Source organism: Blastomyces dermatitidis (genome assembly GCF_000003525.1).
Source record: "Blastomyces dermatitidis ER-3 genomic scaffold supercont1.5, whole genome shotgun sequence".
Classification (NCBI taxonomy): Eukaryota; Fungi; Ascomycota; class Eurotiomycetes; order Onygenales; family Ajellomycetaceae; genus Blastomyces; species Blastomyces dermatitidis.
Genome location: NW_025544778.1, coordinates 3349860 through 3372871, shown reverse-complemented (window position 1 = coordinate 3372871; position 23012 = coordinate 3349860). Strand labels below are relative to the sequence as shown.

Here is a 23012-nt window from a genome sequence, read left to right as displayed (position 1 = left end):
ATTAAAAGGGTATATATTGACTTTTTTTATATATTATTATTCTAGAAGAAAAGAGAAGACTTTTTTATTCTCTTTTAAGAGAAATAAACAGATAAACAATAACAATCTTAAAAAAGAAGGAATGAATCACAGGTCCTTTTAAAAGAAGGATATAAAGTGAGTAGCAGTTTCTGCTGGGTGACCATCACGTGGCCGGGCTCTGGCTTCCAATCGCATCCATGGATCCATCCCATCCCCCCTAAACCCGCTCGCTGCTTGGACCACCACCGCCTTGCTCAGGGGGGGCTGTCCGGTCCGGTTCGCTAAAACACCCCAGCCTAAACAACAAGCTCGCTGACTTGGCCTGCTGCTTGCTAACGTTGCACTCTCTTTCTTCCTTGTTATTGCTTGATCGTCTAAATCTCCCGTCTGTCTGTCTCTGTCTGCCTGGAAACCCTGGCGGTTTTTTGGTGTTCTCCAGCTTTCTTTTCCTCTTGGCCCGCCCTCTCTCCCGAATTAGAACGAATCAGAACGGTGTGCAACTTCATTGCCGTGCACCGTTGTTTGCTCGTCCTTTTTACCTGCACCCTTCCTCACGGCGATCCCCTTTTTCCACTCTCTAAGTTATTTATCCGTTATTTCGTTAGTATCGTCGTTTTGGGACTCCGGTTTTTAAATGCAGGAACCTCTAACTATAATACTCGTTTCCATTATCGTCAAGTCACTACGGGCATCTCGAATCTCGAATCCCTGGACAAACCCGCCCTCTCCCCCACTCCCCCAGTTGTCTCAGTATTCGATATAACTTAAAAGCCTATCTTGACGACCGGTCCGCGCTGTGGTGTTGGAGTTGTAGTTTGCAAACATGGTGCACATATTCGACGTCGGTACCCGGGCATGGCAACCTGACCCGACGGAAGGATGGGTGGGCTCTGAGCTCGTTGAGAAATTGGTGGATGGAGATAAAGTCACTCTGGTCTTTTCCCTGGAGAATGGAGAGGTTAGCATCATTCCCATTTCCGTTGAAGCTCTGTTTACAGTTATATACGCTCGTCTTTATGATGATTTGTACAGCGTGTTGCATATAGAAATATCACTGACAAACAGCCCATTTTTCCTTGCCCTTCAAAAATAACAGACCAAGACAATCGAAACGACGGAAGCTGAACTACAGCTGGACAACAATGGATCCCTTCCGCCGCTGATGAATCCATCGATGCTGGAAGCTAGCGAGGACCTCACAAATCTGTCCCATTTGAACGAACCAGCTGGTATGTTTAGAGCTGCGATATCTCCGTGCTTGGCAATATATTTCTCTCTGACGGGTTTTACTATATAGTACTGCAAGCCATCAAGCTCCGATACGCGCAAAAGGAAATTTATACATACAGTGGTATTGTGCTCATCGCAACCAATCCATTCGCTCGCGTCGATTCGCTCTACGTCCCTCAGATGGTTCAGGTATATGCAGGGAAGCAGCGGGCTACACAAGCTCCTCATCTTTTTGCTATCGCTGAGGAAGCATTCTCGTGAGTAAATGCCCACATATCTGTTAGTGCCAATACAGTGCCCATGTCTCTGACCTTGGAATTAGTGATATGTTGAGAGATGGCCGAAACCAGACCATCGTTGTCTCTGGAGAATCAGGAGCAGGAAAAACTGTGAGCGCGAAATATATCATGAGATACTTCGCCACGAGAGGAACTCCCACCCAGGGATCATATAATGCAGGAAGAGCAGATTCAATCAGCGAGACAGAGGAACAAATTTTGGCAACAAATCCGGTGATGGAGGCATTCGGAAATGCGAAGACTACCCGTAACGATAATTCTTCCCGATTCGGAAAATATATTGAGATTATGTTCGACGACAAGACGAATATTATTGGCGCGAAAATAAGAACATACCTCCTGGAACGTTCGAGGCTTGTCTTCCAACCTCTGAAAGAAAGGAATTACCATATTTTCTACCAGCTCGTCGTCGGAGCTACAGACTCGGAGCGGCAAGAGTTGGGCCTCTTGTCCATTGAAGAATTCGAATATCTGAACCAGGGAGGTGCTCCGGTGATTGATGGCGTCGACGATAAGGCCGAATTTGATGCCACAAGGAAATCTCTTACGACGATAGGAGTGACGAGGGAGACCCAGGCTGATATTTTCCGCATCCTGGCTGCTCTTCTTCACCTAGGCAATGTTAAGATCCAGGCTACTCGAACTGATTCTTCTCTCTCTGCCACGGAACCGTCTCTTGTGCGCGCATGCGAGATGCTGGGTATAGAAGCAGGTGAATTCTCGAAGTGGATTGTGAAAAAGCAGCTAATCACCCGCGGCGAGAAAATCACATCGAATCTTACCCAGCAACAGGCCCTAGTTGTCCGAGATTCAGTTGCGAAATTCATTTACTCAAGCTTGTTTGATTGGTTAGTGGAGACCATTAACCGCGGGCTAGCTACGGAAGATGTATTAAATAGGGTGAGCTCCTTCATTGGAGTTTTGGATATTTACGGTTTCGAACATTTCGCCAAAAACTCTTTCGAACAGTTTTGTATCAATTATGCCAACGAGAAGTTGCAGCAAGAGTTTAACCAGCATGTGTTCAAGCTTGAACAGGAGGAGTATGTCAGGGAAGAAATTGATTGGAAGTTTATCGATTTCTCGGACAATCAACCTTGCATTGATCTTATTGAAGGAAAGCTCGGAGTCCTATCGCTGTTGGATGAAGAGTCTCGATTACCAATGGGCTCTGATGAGCAATTCGTTACAAAGCTGCATCATCACTTTGGGTCCAACAAACAAAAGTTCTACAAGAAACCTCGATTCGGAAAGTCCTCGTTCACTGTATGCCATTACGCCGTCGATGTCACGTATGAGTCTGATGGATTCATTGAGAAAAACAGGGACACTGTTCCGGATGAGCATATGGAAATCCTCCGCAAGTCCTCCAATGGATTTGTGAAATCCGTTCTCGAAGCGGCCTCTGCCGTTCGTGAAAAGGACTCAGCGGCCGTGTCCTCGCGCCCAGTTGCAGCACCAGGGCGGAAGATTGGCGTTGCTGTCAACCGCAAACCCACGCTTGGAGGCATCTTCAAGTCCTCTTTGATTGAGCTTATGAACACTATCAACTCGACTGATGTTCATTATATTCGATGTATAAAACCCAATGAGGGCAAGGAAGCGTGGAAGTTTGAAGGCCCTATGGTTCTCAGCCAGTTGAGAGCGTGTGGTGTCCTGGAAACTGTTCGGATAAGTTGCGCTGGCTACCCTACCCGCTGGACATACGAAGAATTTGCTCTCCGGTACTACATGCTCTGCCATTCATCCCAATGGACATCTGAGATACGCGATATGGGCCACGCCATTCTACGAAAAGCCCTTGGTGATGCCAGTCATCAGCAAGATAAATATCAGCTCGGTCTGACAAAGATCTTCTTCCGAGCAGGTATGCTTGCTTTCCTTGAGAACCTCCGCACGTCACGCTTAAACGAATGCGCAACCATGATCCAGAAGAACTTGAAATGCAAGTACTATCGCCGCAGGTACCTCGAGGCTCGCGAGTCTATCCTTACCACGCAAAGCGTGATCAGAGGTTTCCTGGCTAGACAGCACGCAGAGGAGATTCGTCGTATTAAAGCTGCCACCACAATACAAAGAGTTTGGCGTGGCCAAAAGGAGCGAAAGCATTACGTCAGTATTCGGAGCAATATTATTCTCTTCGAATCCGTTGCGAAGGGTTATCTCTGCCGGCGCAATATCATGGATACCATCCTTGGCAATGCTGCCAAGACTATCCAGCGTGCATTCCGGTCCTGGCGTTCGCTCCGTGCTTGGAGACAATACCGTAAGAAGGTCATCATTATTCAGAACCTTTACAGAGGACGAAAGGCACGCCTTCAGTACAAGAAGCTTCGTGAAGAAGCAAGAGATCTTAAACAGATATCGTATAAACTGGAAAACAAGGTCGTGGAACTCACTCAATCCCTTGGGACACTCAAGCGAGAGAACAAGACTCTTACAACACAACTTGAGAACTATGAAAGCCAGTTGAAGTCCTGGAGAAGTCGACACAACGCACTGGAAGCTCGCACCCGAGAGTTACAAGCCGAGGCCAACCAAGCTGGTATTTCTGCGGCACAGCTGGCTGCCTTGGAAGAAGATATGACCAAGTTGCAACAAAATCATGCTGAGGCACTAGCAACCGTCAAACGACTACAGGAAGAAGAGAAGGTGTCGCGCGAATCTCTTAAAGTCGCAACTGCAGAGCTTGAGAAGCTGAGACAAGCCAATTCTGACAACGAGGTCGAGAAGGAATCTCTCCGCCAGCTAATATCTGAGCTCCAGGATGAGTTAGAGCTTGCGAAGAGGTCTGTCCCTGTCAATGGACTTAATGGAGACCTTCAGAACGGAGCCGCTGCTCAACCTGGTATTACTGGGTTAATTAACTTGGTTTCATCCAAGAAGCCCAAACCGAAGAGACGGAGTGCTGGCACGGAGAGGATAGAAGCTGATCGATTCAGCGGTGTCTATAACCCGCGGCCGGTATCGATGGCTGTGCCTAGCGCAGGCCGCCGCTCTAATCTATCTGGTTCGACGTTTGCTCCGGGAGTGGATTCTATTGAAATGGAACTGGAAACGCTGTTATCTGAAGAAGATGAGCTCAACGACGAAGTTACGATTGGTCTTATCCGAAACCTTAAAATACCTCTTCCCGGCTCTACTCCACCACCAACCGAGAAGGAGGTTCTCTTCCCATCATACCTTATTAATCTTGTTACGTCCGAGATGTGGAATAATGGCTTTGTCAAGGAATCTGAACGCTTCCTTGCTAATGTAATGCAATCTATTCAGCAAGACGTCATGCAGCATGAAGGTGAAGATGCAATTAACCCTGGCGCGTTCTGGCTTTCCAACGTGCACGAGATGCTATCCTTCGTTTTCCTCGCCGAGGATTGGTATGAGGCCCAGAAAACTGATAATTATGAGTACGACCGTCTTTTGGAAATTGTGAAACATGATCTAGAGAGTTTGGAATTCAATATCTACCACACTTGGATGAAAGTTTTGAAACAGAAGCTTTACAAGATGGTTGTCCCCGCAATCATCGAGTCGCAGTCACTTCCGGGATTCGTTACTAACGAAACAAGCCGCTTCCTCGGAAAACTCCTGCCATCCAACACCCCTGCTTACAGTATGGACAACCTTTTGAGTCTTCTTAACAATGTGTACAAGGCGATGAAGGCATACTATCTCGAAGACTCGATCATCTTGCAAACAGTCAATGAGCTACTCCGCCTTGTCGGTGTTACTGCATTCAACGATCTCCTGATGAGAAGAAATTTCCTCTCCTGGAAGCGTGGTCTACAAATCAATTACAATATCACTCGGATTGAAGAGTGGTGCAAGAGCCATGATATGCCGGAAGGGACACTGCAGCTCGAGCACCTCATGGTAAGTTCATCATAGTTCTCTCTTTCCGGCGTCGAATGTGGATTGTCGACTAATGAATACTCCCGTTTTTAGCAAGCTACGAAATTACTTCAACTCAAGAAGGCGACTCTTAACGATATCGAGATCATTCAAGATATTTGCTGGATGTAAGTGAATCGACGCCCCCACTTTACCACTCACACCGTAAGGAAAGGTACTAATCACCTTCTCCCTCACAGGCTCTCGCCCAATCAAATACAAAAGCTTCTGAACCAGTATCTGGTCGCCGATTACGAACAGCCCATTAACGGCGAAATCATGAAAGCGGTTGCTTCTCGCGTAACGGAAAAGAGTGACGTCCTCCTCCTTACCGCTGTTGACATGGAAGATAGCGGCCCTTACGAAATCGCTGAGCCACGCTCAATTACTGCCTTGGAAACATATACTCCATCATGTAAGCTGGAAACATATACACCCTCCAGGGTCAAAGGTCGACATGGACGCCATTTGAACTATACTAACAGCAATCAACAGGGCTCCAAACACCTCGTCTCAAGCGCCTTGCGGAGATTGTCTCCATGCAAGCTATGGCACAACAGGAGAAGCTTGACATGGTAGATGGCCCCGACGCCGTCAGCACCTCCCCATAAAATCAAAATAATATCCGTTTGCATCCCTCATTGTCCCATGTACTCAGTTACTCGCCCCTTGCGGGTATTTTATCCCTAGCTAGTCTTTGGGAGCCCTCCTCTACTATTTCCATTTAGTTGTTCCCATCTACTCTCTTCCAAATTTGGCATCTGCGCCGCCGCCTACCTTATAGACTCTGGTTGAGATGAAAGGATTCTGAAAGACCACTCTGTCCATTGCGTATTGAATCTTTATTATTTTTTTCTGCGTTCCTGATTACCGCCACACCACGCCTTGTTGGCAAGCTGGGTGCAGTTTATCGTTTTGTCGACGTCTCCTTTTAATTTCTATAAGGCTTGTTTTTATTTTGCTCCAAAGAACTTGTCTATATCCATTGTCATTTTCATTTCCTCGCAAATCCAATCGAAAACCCCGCATCTCCCTTTCCTTCCTCCTCCTCCCCTCTACTTATTCCCTGTTCTTCTTATTCGCATCCTCCCCGTTCCATCATCGCTATTGGGTCCTCCTTGGCACTCTTACACATTAATCAACAACGAACTACAAGATCCCAACACCCTAGACGATAGAAGATATACTCCCAACTAACCCCATTCTATAATTTTGTCAGCGTTGTTTCACCTCCTTTCTAAAGAATCTTTGACGTGATGTAAGACTACTTTATACCTACCCTATTCCTCTTGACCGGTTTTTTTGCCACTAACGGAGCACAAGGAATCTCGAAGATGCGAAAAGGAAGCCGATAATGTAATGCACTAAATTTCCGGTTTCTCTTCTATAGTTCTATATATGAGTGACAGCTCTGCGCCTCATTTTTGATCTTGCGTGATAGCATTTAACTACATTTCTAAATCCCATTATGCCGGCTGGGGTGGATATTAGATAGTCTAGATATTTGTTGTTGGATTCTGGTTTAATAATACTTAAATCACTCCTCCTGCTTCAACTGTACGTTGCCATTGATGTTCTAACTAATTATGGGGCGGTTGTAGTGAGCAAATGAAGTATGTATGAGAATTTTGGATCGAAATCTTGGCGATCTGATAAGATTTTGTAACCGCGACGGCTCTCCTAAAGAATTCCCCTCACAAGCACAGTAGATATCTCCATTTCGCATCCATCCAGTGTATATTTCACTGAAAAAAGGAAAGAAAGACAGAAAGACAGAAAGACAGAACGGGATAAGGGGGAAAACAGCGCCCAAGCCTCCATCACCTAAGACAAGTGCCACAATCCAATCCGATCACCACCCACTCACTGCCCGTCATCCCATCATCTCCCCCACCTCCCCCCCCCTCAACCATGAAGACCATAAACTTCATCACAGGCAACAAAAACAAACTAGCCGAAGTCCAGGCTATATTAGGTGATGCCATAGAAGTGCAGAACCGGGCTATTGACGTGCCCGAGATCCAAGGCTCGATTGAAGAGATTGCGAAAGAGAAATGCCGCAGGGCGGCGGAGGTGGTATGTGCCAGATAGAATCTTCTCCTCGCTTGCTGTATTATTTTTTTCTTCTATTTTTTTATATATACAGGCCAGTCGATATTAGATATTCGATTGTACGGAGTATTTTTTACCCATAACTCAGTAGTATCATTGGGTGGTGGCTGGTTGCAATTGATTGAAAGGGCCATCAAGCTAAATTTTTCGTGTCTCTGAATACAAATATACAGATACAAGGGCCTGCGTTGACAGAAGACACAGCTCTAGAGTTTAATGCATTAAAGGGGTTGCCAGGACCATATATGTAAGTTCCTCGCTCTAAGTGTTTGCTTTTTGTTTTTCAACTTCTTCCCTACTTACTCGGGTATGAAACAAGGGGTGCCTTTGATAATTTGTGTTCCCCCTATAAAAGCATATGTATATATATATATATATATCCACTCTATCAAACAAGCATTTTACGCTGGACGCGTGGGGCATTTGAAAAATTCTGAATACTAACAACGAAATTATATAGCAAATGGTTTCTCGAAGCCCTAGGCCACGAAGGCCTTAACAAGTTGCTGGATCCATACGCAGACAAATCCATCGTGGCAGTGTGCACGTTTGCGTTCTGCAGTGGGCCAGGTGCGGAGCCGATACTCTTTCAAGGGAAGACTGAGGTAACTGCATTACTCTTCTGCCTCTCAATCCCCCCACCGCACAAGAAACAGCGGGTTAAGGCCCGGTGTAGATCGCGGTCTCTCATTCTAACATGTGGTTTCTCCATATAATAGGGTCGAATTGTTCCAGCTAGGGGCCCCGCGAATTTCGGTATAGTTCCCACCTGCCCAAAACGGGGTCCCACCCTCCAATTATTTCTACCACTTGAAACATGAATTGACAGGGCTGATAATGATTGAACTGCGCAGGTTGGGATCCCATATTCGAGTATGAGGGGAAGACGTTTGCAGAGATGGACAAGGACGAAAAGGTGCGTTAAAAAAAGCAAATCTCCCCCAACGTCGATATTTAATAGTTGAGTGGTAGAGGAGGCGCATATGTGGGCTTTGACGCTGAGTTTTTTTTCTGCGCGACGATCTAGAACCTGATCTCGCATCGATACAAGGCGCTTGCGAAATTGAAACAATGGCTCGTGGAGACATATCCTTGATATTTCCCCGATCGTCCTCAAAATATTATCGCCGGGAAAAAGGGGCCGTAGAGCCGCGTGGGCCGCGAGGAGGCTAAAGGAGGGATCCCATTCAACCCGAACTCTCCGTATGGGTCGCTTTCCAAGATTCTATCCAAGCCTCGATGCGTTCGCAATTCTTTTCAATATCCCCGTCATTCTCGCTCGTCAACTCAACGACGATTTCCTCATCGTATGACTCCTGCGCTTCTTGGAGGAGGACATCGAATATTTCCACGTCAAGGTTTTCCTGCAGTTTGCGCTCCGAGTAGCCTCTGTGAATAACCATAAATAGATAAATTTAAATCGCTGATTAGCCTTTCTATACCTTCCTAACATTTTTCCATATCCTTGTGGGGAAACCGAGAGGGGTAAAAAAACACAAAAATAAGAAAAAATAAGCTAACCTAGCCGCCAACCGGTCATAGAGTATAGCAGTAGAAGTGCACCGGATCACCACCACCAGGTCAACCCAGGACTTGGGAAAGAGGTCGCAGGCATGCCAATCGATAAGATACCCGCCCTTCGGCACATCCTTTTCTATCACATCGAGGAGCTACAACACCGTCACCGCGTCACGTATTAGCCCCATACCATACCATATCCCGCATGGACAATGGACAATGGGAATGATAAAAAAAGAGAAATAAAAGTCATTCATATATATATACCTTATCATCATCCACGATATAGCACTGCAGCTCATCATCATATCCCTCATGGCACCCGTGCTCTTTCACAACTTGGTTAATGGACAGGTGTCGCAGGCCCGTGTCTTGCGCCAACTGCTCGCAATGGACCGTTTTGCCGACGCCAGGCGTGCCGGTGATGATAATGTTAGGGAGCGTCCTCATTTTTCGTTGGAAAGAACGCGGGGGACGTCGGCGGGTGGAAAAATTGTAAAGCTTATATGTACGAGGTAGAGAAGAAGGTGGATGGGCGTGTGGGAGCGGGGATGTGATAAGCTGTTTTAAACAACTACGACCATGCAGAAAAAAGAAAATTACAAAAAATGTATCGGCGTAATTTATCTGTTATTAACAATACAAAATCACGTGGATTTTAAAAGCCAAATCATACCTAATAACTTGACTGTGTATCAATACGTATCCATTTCAACTTTGTAACTATTTATTATTCAAAAAAAAAAAAAAAAAAAAAAAAAAAAAAAAAAAAAAAAAAAAAAAATATCAAAGCGAGAGAGAGAGAGAGTCTCGAGAAATATTCCGAATTGATGCTAGAAATAACCATCGCCTGAAATGCACTAAGGTCAAAACGCTAAATCTAAGGGGTCTCTTGAAAATTCGAAACCGTGCAACGGAGACGGAGACGCAAAAGAAACAACGCCTCGAGTATGCAAAGTAGCAAAGTAAAAAGCCAGAATCACAAAAGCTTAAGAATAACGATCCCAACCGTCGTAGCCTGCAACAAGCATCATAAACAAGATCGTCCCAAGGAATCATCACCTATATATGCGGGCAATTGTCACTCGAGGTGAAAAATACGCAACCATCGAAACCAGCGTAGAATCTCCCAATCTCCCAAGCCAGCGCCCCTTACGTTTCTGATCCTAGTAGAGGGTCGTTGACGGCGGTAATCTAATTTTATTTAAGGAAAAACCCTCATTAGCAGCAAAATTCCCGCAAATTGCACCCGGACAAAGAGAAAAAAAATAGCTCACTTGAGAACTTCAAACTCCTTGTATCTTTGCAGGTAGCCGGGACCTCGCCGGTAAGCCTTTATCAGGCGACCCGGGTCCTGCGATGTAATGTGTTTGTTGCCAATAAGTCTCTCGATTGCTGGTGACGTTTTGAACATCGGGTCGAAGACGAGAAGGTTGGCGCTCCCGCTCTTGCGGGTTTCGAAACCGACGATCGTCACAGAGTGGCCTGGTATAATCGATTGTTAGCATAAAAACTGTCGGTACGGGACAATATTGGGATTCCTGTCTTTGTTTTGGCATTGCATACCTTCGTGCTGGAGATAGAGAGGCGGTAACTCAGTTTGGTTTATCTTTTCGTCGTTTGTCGGGCAGCCTTGGAGGAAGTACGCCAATATGTCATCGAGCAGGGCATCATGGGCAGAACTATCTTGTGTAGTGCCGAAGACTCCGGCCGTGCAGCTAGGAAGATGGGTCAGATTTTACTTGCTTGACAGAGTGACAGCAAGTTGGGGGAAATAGGGGACATACTTAATCCCTAAACTGAGGAAAAGGGCATGGGCCTGATCGTGAGTTATGAGTTAGTAAAGACGTGCATCTAAAGACATACATGCTTTCCACAATTTTTGGTGTCGAAATTTTTACCTCGGAAGTCCCAATATATTTTCTTGTTCCCTTAATCCCCCCAGTTTCGATTTGCGCCGTATTATTAAAGCCCAAGTCCCAGGCCTGCTCAATAAGGTCCTGCAATCGCAAGATTGTTGGGAGTCTACCAGGAAATTGTTCGTAGCCATCCGCGAGGGTATCTTGGATATAAGAAACTAGCATCTGGATATTTCTGTACCCGCAAAACCCGCCTTCTTTCGGCATCTTGAATACATGTCGCGTGGCCGGGTGGCAGAGAAACGCCTGTTCTACAGTTTGATCCAGCTCGCAAAGCTGCGCAAGTACAGTTATAAGATGCGAGGTCTCATTAGCCACAGATTCAACCCTGCGTAGGGTGCCATCTGTTTGAATCTGGTTGGAGACTGTAACTTTTGCGCCTTCTTCTAACATATTCCTCAGCCATGATGGCATTTGCTTTTCGTGTGCGTATGGTCCCAACTCCGATCTCTGAGAAGGCACATTAATATGAATCAGCGAACTGACCGAAAGGGGGAAGCAGAGGTCGACTTACTCCAAGTCGACGCACAAAACCTCCACCAGCGTCACGATGTTTTCGTTTTGATTTGCGTTTCCTTTTTTCCGACGGTCCAGATGTTGTTGCCTTTGAGTCTCTATGTGAGCCCTTGCGGGAAGATTTTGGCTGGAGGACATTATCCCTATTGCGAAGGGCCTTGGGCAGCTTTGTAGAAAATCGACTTTCGATATCGTCGTATGTATAATCTACATTTGCATCATCACTCTCCTCCTCCAACGATTCGCCTTTGGTAACCACGCCACCAGGTGCTTCTTCAAAAGTCATGCCTTCAGCCATATGAAGGTCCAGGTGGGTTGAAAGCTCAGTGGTAGAGATGATCTCGCCGCAGTCATGGGGACAGTCGACGTAGCCGTCGAGAGGCTCATCATCATTGGTGGCGGGCTCTGCGGAAAGCCCTGCGGAACCCTCCAATATGTGGTCTGTGTTATGCTTCGAATTTTGGGGGGTCGGAGAGGGTTCCTCAGTCGCAATAAACGGCGACGTTCCATTTTCAGGGTGGCAGAGCTCTACATGCTGGGTTAGGAAATAGGGATCGGAATCTGAAAATTCACAGAATGGGCATGGCAAGACATCGCCTTCCATGCTGTCTTGAGCTATCAGAAAGAGGCTCGTGGATAAACTTTTAAATTTGAAATATGTAGCTTCCGCGGTAGATCAAGCAATGACACGAACAGATAATGAGATGGGGTTAGTTAAATATGCCAAAACTCCACACTTCCTGCGTTGGTTGCTTGCTTGCTTCTCCCCACGCCGTAGTTGGTGAAGAGAGGTTGAAGTTGAAATTAACTAAATTGTGCTGCTGGCTCCTCTTGTTGCTATTGTAGTTGTTGGTGTCAAGGCGATGAATGAATTTCGATTGGACACCGCCCAGCCCTGTCAAAAGCACATGACAATGGCGGTAGGTAGGGCTGCAATCTAATCAGATCGGATCTAATGTAATGTATGTACGGAGTTACGTGCGGCATGGAATAATGAAATGTTCGCATATAATAATATCCATACAAACATTTGATTCATTTCCTTGGTACGTTCGTCTTCCAGAAAATACGTTGGCAGATTGGATTTGCTTTGTTCTTGACGCTGTTGAGCACCGAAACTTACTAGCAGCAGGCATTTTGATACCCAATATTGGCGTATTGATATAGTAGCTCTACACATTAATAGTATTCTGAAAAAATGTAGAAAATTGTAAATCTATATATATCTATCTAGTTTATTCATGCTCAATACTTTGGATCTGCTTTTCCTCGACTCCAACGCCTGGTCGGTCCGTAGTTTCACCTAAGCAGCCCGAACCAACCCCGCGAAACAAACAGAACAAACACCCCCTCCAATAGCCAAATAACAATTCTGTTACGAATACTTTGGAATCTCTTGGCTATCATTTCTGACTCCTCCTGTTTATTCCATTATTCCATGACAAGATCTATTATCTAAAACGAACACCGCTATCTTCGAATAATAAATACTGTAACATATCTCCCAAAGAAGCGCCCAAAGGAGGAAAAAGAAATAAATAAGAATTCAGCAGGCGGTGGTTTGTGCTAGTTGTGTTAGCTCGGATTGCGTGATCCACCGGCGCCGCTAAACGGACCAACCCGATTTTCGTTATCTGGGGGCAGAATTTAAAAAAAAAATAAAAATTACAAAAAAAAGACCACAGAGAACGAACGAGTTGACTGACTATCTTCTTCTTCTTATTATTATTTTTCTCCCGTTGAAGGTTAGCTAGCTGGTTATTTTTATCTTTTTTCCAACTCTGCGCGGGCTGCTATCCTCGTCCTTTGCCTCCTTCATCAATTCTATACTCTCTTCTCTCAATCTTTCACTCATCTTCGCCTCTCCTGGTCAGAACACATCGAGCAAACCCAAGGCTTATGCCTTTTCGCTCTCCTCTCCCTCTTGGTCACGCACGATGAGCTTCCTCCCACACCTGGGCGTAAATGGAACCGACAACGTTCCTCTCACCAATGGCATAACTGCGCATCCTACAGAATGGGTTGTCCAGAAGTTTGGAGGAACAAGCGTGGGGAAGTTCGCTGTTGATATCGTGGATCGTGTCATATAGTAAGAACAATTACCCCTCCTCCCCCTCCAAATTTTTTTTTTCTTTTTCTTTCTCTCTGTTTCCTTTTTGGATAATTGAATTAACGCTCCTCTTCTCCGATCTATAGCCCCAGTACCCTAACACATAGAGTTGCTGTCGTGTGCTCAGCCAGAAGTAGTTCATCCAAAGCAGACGGGACCACAAATCGGTGAGTCATAGGCATATAATAAATAACCTCCACTACATACCTTACCGCTTGGAGATTCGTCTTGGGTCCAATGAACTAGTGAAATGACAAATACCTCTTCCAGATTACTTCGCTCTGCTCGAGAAGCGTCAGACAATATAAAATCTACCCACTATGTTGCCCTCGTCGACGCCGTCCGACAAGAACACGTCCAGGTCGCTAAGGACCTAGTACGAAACCCAGAAATAAAGGAACAGTTGATTAATGCCATTGAAGCCGAATGCACCTACATCTTCAAAATCCTCGAAGCTGCCCAAACCCTCGGCGAAATAACTGCTAAATGTTTGGACAAGGTAATAAGCACGGGAGAGAAGCTAAGCTGTCGAGTGATGGTAGCTTTGCTGGAGGATCACGGCGTCGAGTCGGAATACGTTGATCTATCGGACGTGGTCAGTTTTGCGACAAGTTGCCAATCACTCGACCAAGCGTTTTATGATCGACTAGCGGTTGCGCTGGCCGAAAAGATAAAAGCATGTGGGAATAAGGTACCCGTGATCACGGGCTATTTTGGGCCGGTACCGGGAGGCTTGCTGGAGAAAATCGGCCGAGGCTATACAGACCTGTGTGCCGCGCTTGTCGCAGTCGGTATCAACGCACATGAGCTTCAGGTCTGGAAGGAAGTGGACGGGATTTTCACAGCAGATCCGCGCAAAGTACCCACAGCACGACTCCTGTCGGCCATCACTCCCGCAGAAGCTGCAGAATTGACGTTCTACGGCTCTGAGGTAATCCACCCTTTTACCATGGAGCAGGTCATCCGAGCGCGGATTCCCATCCGGATAAAGAATGTCATGAAACCCAAGGGCAAGGGCACGGTGATTTTCCCAGATCCCGCAGAGCTAGATAAGACAACGGTGGGCCATGACCCGAAGCTCTTCCGTACCCGGAGTTCTAGCGTCCTATCACAGCAGCAGCAGGGTCCGAAACGACCAACTGCAGTAACAGCCAAACATAAGATTCTCGTCATAAACGTTCACTCAAACAAACGGTCATTATCACATGGGTTTTTCGCTGGCATCTTCTCCGTGCTGGATAAATGGCGACTTTCCATCGATCTGATCTCCACCAGCGAAGTGCACGTGTCTTTGGCGCTCCATTCCGAACTACCCTTACTGAACGGCGTTGGTCAAGACGAGTACCAGATTATCGACGAGGATCTTCGAGGCGCCATCCAGGACCTCCGCCGATACGGTACGGTGGACATCATTCCGCAGATGGCGATTCTAAGTCTCGTGGGACGGCAGATGAAGAACATGGTTGGCATTGCGGGACGCATGTTCTCCACACTAGGGGAGCACAATGTTAATATTGAGATGATTTCACAAGGTAAGCAACCACCCACTACCCCCAGAAAACAGGGAGAGCACAGAGGAAAACATCAGTGTTACCGTATCACGCACCCCACTTTGTAGGCATGGCTAACCTTCCCATTTCAAACTACAGGCGCAAGCGAGATCAATATATCCTGTGTAATCGAAGAGAGAGACGCAGACCGTGCTATCAACATCCTCCACACAAACCTCTTTACCTTCCTCGATTGAAACGAAACCTCGGAAAAAAGACACCCCATATACCTCCCCCCTTCTCCAACAAAGGGGGGTGACGACCGCCACCAGAGGCCTGTCCAACCTAACCTCCTGGGATGTATAACCTTTTTATGATACCTATTTTCCCTTGAAACTTATTTCCCATTATTTTATATCCCACCGGAATTTCCTTTTTTTCCTTTTTCGTTTTTCCCATTTCCGCAGCGAGGAGATATGCGGGGAACATTTGCATGCATGACGAGACGAGCACTCCAACGTGAAATATTTTTTTTTCCAGAAAGGAACCTACATGATATTTCGGCCCGCTCCGGTTCCAACAACCGGGTATAGTGGGTCGAAGTATTAAGATCACTCGCACATACACACACGGACGCGCGCACACCCACCACTTACATTTAAACACACACTCCACACACGCATACAGGCGCGCGCACGCGATTATAGAATTCTATTTTTTTCCTGTCTATTTTTTTATTTTTATTTTTTATTTTTTATTTTTTATTTTTTATTTTTTATTTTTATTTTATTTTATTTTTTTTTTTTTTTTTTTTTTGGGAAGGGTGACGCATGGGATATATAAAAACCACGTCTGGCGTTTATCTTTAATTTCGTTTCATTTCACTTTTTTTTTCATTCCATTTTACCTTCACGGACATATAGCATGGTATGGCGATTCAAATTCTCGATACAGCACAATGGGAAGGAGTTTGAGATAGCCGAATTTGGGGGGCGAGGGGAGGGAGAGAGTGTCCCATGTCCTAACCACGGCCGAAAAAAAACGAAACACGTCGACGCAACCGCGGCGCAGCTTTTTACAGCGAGCGATGATCCGGGTTGCGTCGCGGGGAAGCAAAGCGGGAGAGGGAGCGGATTTGGATTTGATTGATTGGATTTAGGCTCGGTCACGTCGTGCGTTGCTTGACCCGAAAACTCGGGAAGATTTTCCCACCGCCCGTCTGGGATAAGGTTGCTCCTCGGGATGGGACCCGGATGGATGGAAGGAACCGAGCCAAACTGGTCCAAAAGGAAAAAAAAGAATTTTTTTTTTTCCACCATGCATGCAGAGCTTCTTTCGGCTGTTGCCTTGGTCTCCGGAGGCTACAAGCTACCAAGGCGAGTCGGAAAGCATGAGTAAAAGAATAGGAAAAGGAATTTCGCCATCCATGAGCGGGACAAGAAAGGAAAGAAAAAAAGAAAAGGGGACGAAAAAGGAGCCCGAGAGACCACCAATGAACATAGGCTATGCTATGTACAGTACACCCACCCACCTCACCTACAGTTCTTGCATCTCGGTGTATCATTTCTCTTCGTTTCTTATTCTTATTCGCCTTGCTTGCTTCTAGCAGACCCGGACCAGAGAAAAGAAAAAGGCCAAGATTTGTTTGCCATGGTGAACATGCACAATCGTGCGCCACAAGGTGCATGCATGCATGCATACATACATGCATACATGCTTCATGTTTCCCGTTCGGGACGACGACACGAGCGAAATTGTCCAATAATCTACATTTTTTGTGTACTCTCCTTATCACATTTCTTCCTGGCTCTTGGAGAGAGGTCGATATGGATATGCATGGGATGGGACTGAACTTGGGAACTTACTATCTAGGATTTAATGTATCTATTCCCCCCCCCCCCCCCCCTTTCCATTTTCATTTCGATTTGGCCTGACTTGGCTGAATTGGATTTTTTCGCGAGCGGGAAAGGGAAAAGAAAAAAGAAAAAAGAAAAGAAATATATACATAATAGAAAGCGAGCAAAAGAGCGGTGATACATTTTCTCTCTCAGTGTGTGTGTGTGTGTTGTGCCTAGGTTGGGTTGTGTGTGGTGTTTTGCGTGTGCGTGGGTTGTGTGCATGCGTTTTTTTTTTTTTTTTTTTTGTCGAATAGTTTCCTCCGATTTTACTTTTCTTTTCTAGTCCATCTTACGCTGCATCTGTAACTACAGCTATTTAATTAGATTTTTTGACTTGATTCTATTTTATTTGATATTTCTTTTTTTCCCCCTTTTTTCCATTATTTTCTTCCTTGTATTGAACGATGCATATATACATAGTTCTTGGATCCTTGTATCGGGATCAATGATCCAACCGCGGACAGGGAAAGTTTCAAACAAGGCACAGTAAGACCGGTCAATTGGCGGACAGTAACAGTCAGCCTGGCCCAGTGCTGCGGATTGGATTGCTGGATGGGATTGTATCAGAGCTACCAGGGGCTAGTGCTGGCGATGTGTGAGTTGGCAGACACGCTAAAGGGGATTTGTGAGGAATGCTGGTATTATTGATTGGTAGTTAGTTATATTGCAGAGTAAGTAGTGTGGTCTGGTAGATATGGGCTTGCTCTGTATATTCTACATCTCTATCAAGCGAGAGAGAGAGACCGCGCGGAGAGACAGAGAGAATGATTGATTGATTGGTAGCGGGATATATATATTCTTGTTTCCTAATTTCCTCTTCCAAGGAGGAGAGGAGGTCGTTTTCGGCCAAATTTTTTTTTTTTTTTTTTTTTTTGCTGCGCTGGATTAGTTAAGGTTACCCTGTCTTGTTTTTGTGCCTGAAATCAGTTGAACTTAGTTAGAAAACTCAATTCGAAAACTCAATTCAAGCTGGCCTGCTTATTGATGAGAGATATAATAATAATAATAATAATAATAATATAAATATTATATAGAAGACAGAAAAATGGAATATAAGCCAAGGAATCGATGAGGGAAATACTCAATTTGTATCCGGATCAAGGCGTAATTGATCTGATCGATAGAGTATATTTCCGGGCTGTATCGTCATGACGTGTTCCGTACCAGCGCCGGGGCTGGTGCTTGGCGCTGTGCCGTGCTTTTAGCCTTTTTGCGCGGTGTATTTGCGGTGTATTGTATTGCTTGCTGTATTATTGGCGATAGATCTGTTCTGTCTCTCTCTCTCTCTCTCTCTCTCTCTGCTGTCGATTTCTTTGATTTCTTCATTTTCAATTTCTCAATTATCATCTTCATATTCTCTCTCTCTCTCTTTCTTCCTTCAACCTTCAACTTCGTCGTCTGCTCGTCGTCGTCAGTTGTTGGATGATGCATGGCCCATAACTCTATCCCTGCTGGTTGATATCAACCTCCTCTTCCTCCTCCTCCTCCTCCTCCTCCCTCCCCCTTGTCTGCGCCTTACGCTGTCTTCCTTCCCAAACCCTGTTGTTTCCCCTCTCTTCTCCCCACAAACCATCACCATCCATCCATCATCATCCATCCATCATCATCCATCATCCATCAATCTCTCTCTCTCAATCTCAATCTCTCTCTCTCAATTACCACTCTCTTATTCCCGCACTCGTTCTCGTCCAATTCGCTCGTCTCGACTTTGCCGCCCGGGTAGGCGCTGTGGTGGTTCGCCGTCTTCAGCTGCTCCAACAGCAAGCCACATCCCCGCTAGTGCAGATCTCGCCTTTCCCACAACCCGATTTCAGTCTCTCTCTCTCTCTCTCTCTCTCTCTCTCTGCCTTCTTCTCTCCCCCAACCCAACTCCAACTCCAAACTCCAACTCAACTGCTATCCGATATCCCCCTCCAGCATCGCCCTATCCACCGTTTTTCACGCGTCAAATCCCCATCCCTCTGCCGTTTTGTCTTTGTTGGCCCTGCCGTCGCCCTTTTCGCGATGGCTTCGACGCGTCAACCGCCGCCTTTGCGCATCTACCAGGACTCCGGCCCTCTTCCCCATCCCCATCCCCATCCCCATCCCCATCCCCATCCTCAGCCTCATCATCCCCATCAACATCCCCATCCCCATCCTCATCCCATTACTACCCCGTCCATGACTCAGCCTCCCAACACTCAATCTGCATCTTCGAATCTTCCTCATCAACCGAACCGCCTGCAGCCCTCTCCCATGCCGCTGCAGCCCATGAGAAACGCATCCATTAACAAGAATCTTGCTCTTACTCCCACTACGAATGGCCAATCCAACGTCTCCCCCGTGAAACCCCAACGGCGTCCCAGCATGTCTGCTCCGGGCGCCAACCACCACAACCACCACCACCACCATCGCGACAAACTGAGCTTTGTTCCGATTTCTGCACCTCATCCTGTCGCTTTCACTACAGATTCGCCAACTAAGCATTCCCGGGCCAACGGTTCGACTTATTCCCAGAGCGCTCCTCCCCCAATTGCCCAGCATGCTCTCTTTACCACTTTTTCCAGCATTCCAACAACGGACCACTCCCATGGATCCAGGGCGCATTCCATCAGCGCACAGCACGAAAAGAAATTATCCAACACCCCGGCTTTCCACCAACGTCCATCTGCCTATGCAGGTCCCACCCCAGCTAAACGAACGTTAATGGAACCCGCACCGCTGTCGAAAGACCGCCCGTCAAAGAAACCCAAGCGCGAAGAACTATCATTCGTTCAATTACCTGATCCCAGGGACATGCCTCGAATCGAGGATGATGGCGCAAAGCCTCCTTATAGCTATGCCATCCTTATCGGAATGGCTATTCTTCGCGCCCCAAATCGGCGTCTGACTCTTGCCCAGATCTACAAGTGGATCTCAGATACTTTTGCCTTCTACCGTGCTGGCGACTCGGGCTGGCAGAACAGCATTCGTCATAATCTGAGCTTGAACAAGGCCTTCATCAAACAGGAACGCCCAAAGGATGACCCTGGGAAAGGAAATTATTGGGCTATTGAGCCTGGCATGGAAGCCCAATTTTTAAGGGATAAGCCCGCGCGCCGAAACCTGGTCGCGGCGCTTTCTCAGCCCACCCCACGCCCAGAGCCGCGCATTGAATTGCAACCTCGCCTCTATCCTACGCCCATTGCTGCTAACCGCGCAACTACTACCACTACAGCCACTCCTGATGCTATCAATATCACCGCTGCTAATACTACTAATACTACTACTACTACTACTACCACCACCACCACTACCAACAACTCTACCAACACTTCGGCTCCTGCCTCCAACCATTCTGCAACCGCAACTATCACTAATTCATCTTACATGCTACCTCCCACCGGTCAACCATCCAACAGGGCTGTTAATATAGACCTGTCTTCCGATGCGACTTTACCTGCCTCTGACCCTGCGCTCCAGGAGGACAGTGGGGATGAAGTTGAACGCCTTGCCATGCACCATTCAACCCGATTACCACTCTCTTCCCCTCCACCAATCCATTCTTCCCCTCCCATCGCGCCTTCTGTCTTTCATCGTCAGGCAACCCCTCCAACTCCATCCCGTCCACTGACAGGTTCGGCTGCTATTCCACGTTCAAGAAAACGCAGCTCTGCCGCGATGAATGATTCTGGTTATTATTCCTCGCTCGAATCTTCTGCCATGCGACCACACAAGGCTGGCCACATCTTAACCTCAGATTTAGATATCGAACCTCCCCGTATTAAGCGAGGTCGTGCCGAGGAGGAAATTGCGCGCATCCGCAGCTCTTCGCATGACATTAGCCCGTTACGTAAGGACACAACTCAGTTGATTGGATCTTCACCTCTCCGACATGGATATAACAACATGCTTCCTCCCCCTATTACCCCCGCGATTAAATTCAAGAAACCAACCAAACCCCCGCCTTCTCTCTCTCCAAACACAAACCTACAAAACCACCGCAAGAAAATCCAACAAATGGTGAATTCTCCAATCAAGCAGTACGGCCTGACAGATGACATTCTACCCTGGAGCCCGGCCTTTAACATCCAGGATGACGCCTTCCTCTCAAATGACAATCTCAACATCCCGTTTGACATATTTGCTGAGCAGTTCCCGACCACAATTTCCACACCTTCCCATGGCTCCCCAGAAAAACGCTCAGCGAGACGTCCACGTTTTGATCGAAGCAGCAACATGCTCGCAGATATCACTGACCTCCATGGCAATAATCGACTGAATACCCCCACGCTCAAGTCATCCAAAGTGAGGGGACTAAAGTACCACGAGTCACCATCTAAGAAACCAAATACTCCCCAGTTCAACGATGTCTCCCAGGATGACCTGTTCTCATTCAACCTCTTTAGTGAGGATACGGCAGAGGTTGACGGAATCGATCTCTTGCAAGGATTTGAGAAAATCGGCCAGTCAGGCAAGGATGACTATTCTCCCAAGCAACTTCTTCAGAATCGGTCATATTTTGGATCCAGGAGCATCAATAACAATAACCCGCGATTCTAAAATAAAACACGACCGTTTCTGCGAGAAATCAACTTGTAGGATTCCGCTTTTGAAACGAAATTCTTCTCCGCGTTTGGATGGAGTATTGGAATCAATTCTCATCATCGCTTTTTTGACTGTTTCGCCCTCTTGGTTTTTTGTTATACCTCTCCATTTTGGTATTTTGCTTCCTTTTCCCACCGCTCGGTTTGGGTTCTTGGAGACAAACCGCCATAATTAAATTTTTCTACTGCATCCCTTTTTTGTTTTTTTTTTTTTTTTTTTTTTTTTTTTTTGTTTTTGGATTCCATGACCACATCAAATATGGTGCTTGGGTATGGCTTCCGTTATTTATCTTCTTCGACAGCTACGGCTACAGTTTCTCATGAGTTTGTTTCTGGGCGGTCTCTTAGTTTCTTCCTGCAAGCGTGTTTGTTTCGTGTTATCTGCATCGTCCCTTGGCATTTTTTCATTTTTTTTTCCCAATTCGTACGGTTTACCTTTTTGCGGCTCTTATTTTTTTTTTCCCCGCCATTCTTCTCTGCTCTAATGTCTGTGCATATCCATTTCAGGCGGGTGTTCATGTTTAATCTTTTATGTGGCTAATCTCTCTTCTTTTTTTTCCCTGATAATATCTTTTACTGCTCTTGGTGTTTTGAGTGTTTATTTTAACTCTCTGTGTTTCTGGGTTTTCCCTTCCTACCCTGTCGTTTTATCTGTTTTCTTTTTCTTCTCATTCGTTCGTCTTTTTGCTGGTCAGGTACAGCCGGTTTCGCGAAGGGAAAGGATAACAGGAACGGGAACTGGAAAGGGATAGATAGGGTAAGGAAGGCACCCAAAAAAATGGATGGGAACGAGGCGTGCGTGGGGTTTTACTTTCTATTTTTTTGTTGTGTTTTATTATGGGACGGTGACGACAACACGACGCTCATGATACTATGATATGTATGTTTTTTTGTCTTTTTTTTTTTTTTTTTTTTTTTTTTGTTTTTAATTAATGTATGTATGCATGTGCACAACGGGCTTATGGGATTATGACTGATGGGCTTGCGAGGGCTTTTTTTGTTTTGTCTTTTTTTTCATTTTCAGTTTATACACTTGCATACAACAGGACGCTTTAAACAGTTTTATGAACTTTGCTTCTTTTCTTGCTTTCAATTTTTCCTCCGTTTTTTATTTACTTTTTCCTCGGTAGAGGTGGATGGATGGATGTTAGATACAGTGGTTAGATCGTATCATACTTATTACATATCTTATAGTTATTCTAAATTCTTTCATTTATGTTAGTTACTTCACGGTGTTTCTGCTCTCGTTTTTGATTATGTATTATTCGTGGGTATAATATAGTATGATCTCTTCATACATAACCTTTCACATTGACATTTCACATTGACATGGTCATATCTATCCTAAGCTGAGTGTGGATAGAGTATGTAGCTTCTTAAATGTCTGACAACACACACACACACACAAACACACACACATACATATACTCATATATATAATGT

At 45.9% G+C, this 23012-nt stretch overlaps 6 protein-coding genes across 7 annotated transcripts; 4 read left to right on the top strand and 2 right to left on the bottom strand.

The window, feature by feature from the left end:
• The first annotated feature begins 256 nt into the window (after nt 1–256).
• BDCG_05335 (class V myosin) lies at nt 257–7146 on the top strand. The gene is made up of 7 exons (XM_045421004.1): nt 257–979; nt 1118–1250; nt 1319–1508; nt 1574–5423; nt 5496–5569; nt 5642–5856; nt 5937–7146. Exons 1-7 carry the CDS (start codon nt 845–847, stop codon nt 6050–6052), a joined length of 4713 nt encoding a protein of 1570 aa, XP_045276984.1. The 5' UTR covers nt 257–844; the 3' UTR covers nt 6053–7146.
• Nucleotides 7147–7196: 50 nt separating this feature from the next.
• On the top strand, nt 7197–9118 carry BDCG_05334 (rdgB/HAM1 family non-canonical purine NTP pyrophosphatase). The gene is made up of 6 exons (XM_045421003.1): nt 7197–7517; nt 7727–7800; nt 8014–8158; nt 8273–8309; nt 8408–8469; nt 8581–9118. The coding sequence occupies exons 1-6, from the start codon at nt 7353–7355 to the stop codon at nt 8647–8649; spliced, it is 552 nt and encodes a 183-aa protein (XP_045276983.1). The 5' UTR covers nt 7197–7352; the 3' UTR covers nt 8650–9118.
• BDCG_05333 (dTMP kinase) lies at nt 7313–9643 on the bottom strand. Its single transcript, XM_045421002.1, has 3 exons — nt 9339–9643; nt 9075–9223; nt 7313–8942 (listed from the first exon to the last, which is right to left on the bottom strand). The coding sequence occupies exons 1-3, from the start codon at nt 9519–9521 to the stop codon at nt 8741–8743; spliced, it is 534 nt and encodes a 177-aa protein (XP_045276982.1). The 5' UTR covers nt 9522–9643; the 3' UTR covers nt 7313–8740.
• A 215-nt stretch (nt 9644–9858) lies between these two features.
• Nucleotides 9859–12666, bottom strand: BDCG_05332 (uncharacterized protein). Its single transcript, XM_045421001.1, has 6 exons — nt 11505–12666; nt 10973–11440; nt 10859–10890; nt 10638–10789; nt 10349–10556; nt 9859–10265 (listed from the first exon to the last, which is right to left on the bottom strand). Exons 1-6 carry the CDS (start codon nt 12108–12110, stop codon nt 10238–10240), a joined length of 1494 nt encoding a protein of 497 aa, XP_045276981.1. The 5' UTR covers nt 12111–12666; the 3' UTR covers nt 9859–10237.
• A 290-nt stretch (nt 12667–12956) lies between these two features.
• On the top strand, nt 12957–17998 carry BDCG_05331. Of its 2 annotated transcripts, XM_045421000.1 has the most exons (5): nt 12957–13595; nt 13703–13783; nt 13887–15148; nt 15266–16618; nt 16716–17978. In XM_045421000.1, the coding sequence occupies exons 1-4, from the start codon at nt 13444–13446 to the stop codon at nt 15361–15363; spliced, it is 1593 nt and encodes a 530-aa protein (XP_045281222.1). In that variant the 5' UTR covers nt 12957–13443; the 3' UTR covers nt 15364–16618; nt 16716–17978. The 2 variants fall into 2 exon arrangements, with proteins under 2 accessions (XP_045281222.1, XP_045276980.1); XM_045420999.1 differs by having other exon boundaries at nt 15266–17998.
• A 53-nt stretch (nt 17999–18051) lies between these two features.
• Nucleotides 18052–22949, top strand: BDCG_05330 (forkhead transcription factor HCM1). The gene has a single exon (XM_045420998.1). The coding sequence runs from the start codon at nt 19009–19011 to the stop codon at nt 21523–21525; it is 2517 nt and encodes an 838-aa protein (XP_045276979.1). The 5' UTR covers nt 18052–19008; the 3' UTR covers nt 21526–22949.
• Nucleotides 22950–23012: the final 63 nt, after the last annotated feature.

Coding starts and splice junctions, on each gene's coding strand:
- BDCG_05335 (XM_045421004.1), top strand. CDS start 845: ATGGTGCACATATTCGACGTCGGTACCCGGGCATGGCAACCTGACCCG. Junction 1,251..1,318: donor CCATTTGAACGAACCAGCTG/GTATGTTTAGAG, acceptor TTTACTATATAG/TACTGCAAGCCATCAAGCTC. Junction 1,509..1,573: donor ATCGCTGAGGAAGCATTCTC/GTGAGTAAATGC, acceptor CCTTGGAATTAG/TGATATGTTGAGAGATGGCC.
- BDCG_05334 (XM_045421003.1), top strand. CDS start 7,353: ATGAAGACCATAAACTTCATCACAGGCAACAAAAACAAACTAGCCGAA. Junction 7,518..7,726: donor GCCGCAGGGCGGCGGAGGTG/GTATGTGCCAGA, acceptor ACAAATATACAG/ATACAAGGGCCTGCGTTGAC. Junction 7,801..8,013: donor GGGTTGCCAGGACCATATAT/GTAAGTTCCTCG, acceptor GAAATTATATAG/CAAATGGTTTCTCGAAGCCC.
- BDCG_05333 (XM_045421002.1), bottom strand. CDS start 9,521: ATGAGGACGCTCCCTAACATTATCATCACCGGCACGCCTGGCGTCGGC. Junction 9,224..9,338: donor ATATCGTGGATGATGATAAG/GTATATATATAT, acceptor ACGGTGTTGTAG/CTCCTCGATGTGATAGAAAA. Junction 8,943..9,074: donor TATGACCGGTTGGCGGCTAG/GTTAGCTTATTT, acceptor GGTTATTCACAG/AGGCTACTCGGAGCGCAAAC.
- BDCG_05332 (XM_045421001.1), bottom strand. CDS start 12,110: ATGGAAGGCGATGTCTTGCCATGCCCATTCTGTGAATTTTCAGATTCC. Junction 11,441..11,504: donor GTTTTGTGCGTCGACTTGGA/GTAAGTCGACCT, acceptor GTGCCTTCTCAG/AGATCGGAGTTGGGACCATA. Junction 10,790..10,858: donor TTCCTCAGTTTAGGGATTAA/GTATGTCCCCTA, acceptor CCATCTTCCTAG/CTGCACGGCCGGAGTCTTCG.
- BDCG_05331 (XM_045420999.1), top strand. CDS start 13,444: ATGAGCTTCCTCCCACACCTGGGCGTAAATGGAACCGACAACGTTCCT. Junction 13,596..13,702: donor ATCGTGGATCGTGTCATATA/GTAAGAACAATT, acceptor TCCGATCTATAG/CCCCAGTACCCTAACACATA. Junction 15,149..15,265: donor TATTGAGATGATTTCACAAG/GTAAGCAACCAC, acceptor TTCAAACTACAG/GCGCAAGCGAGATCAATATA.
- BDCG_05330 (XM_045420998.1), top strand. CDS start 19,009: ATGGCTTCGACGCGTCAACCGCCGCCTTTGCGCATCTACCAGGACTCC.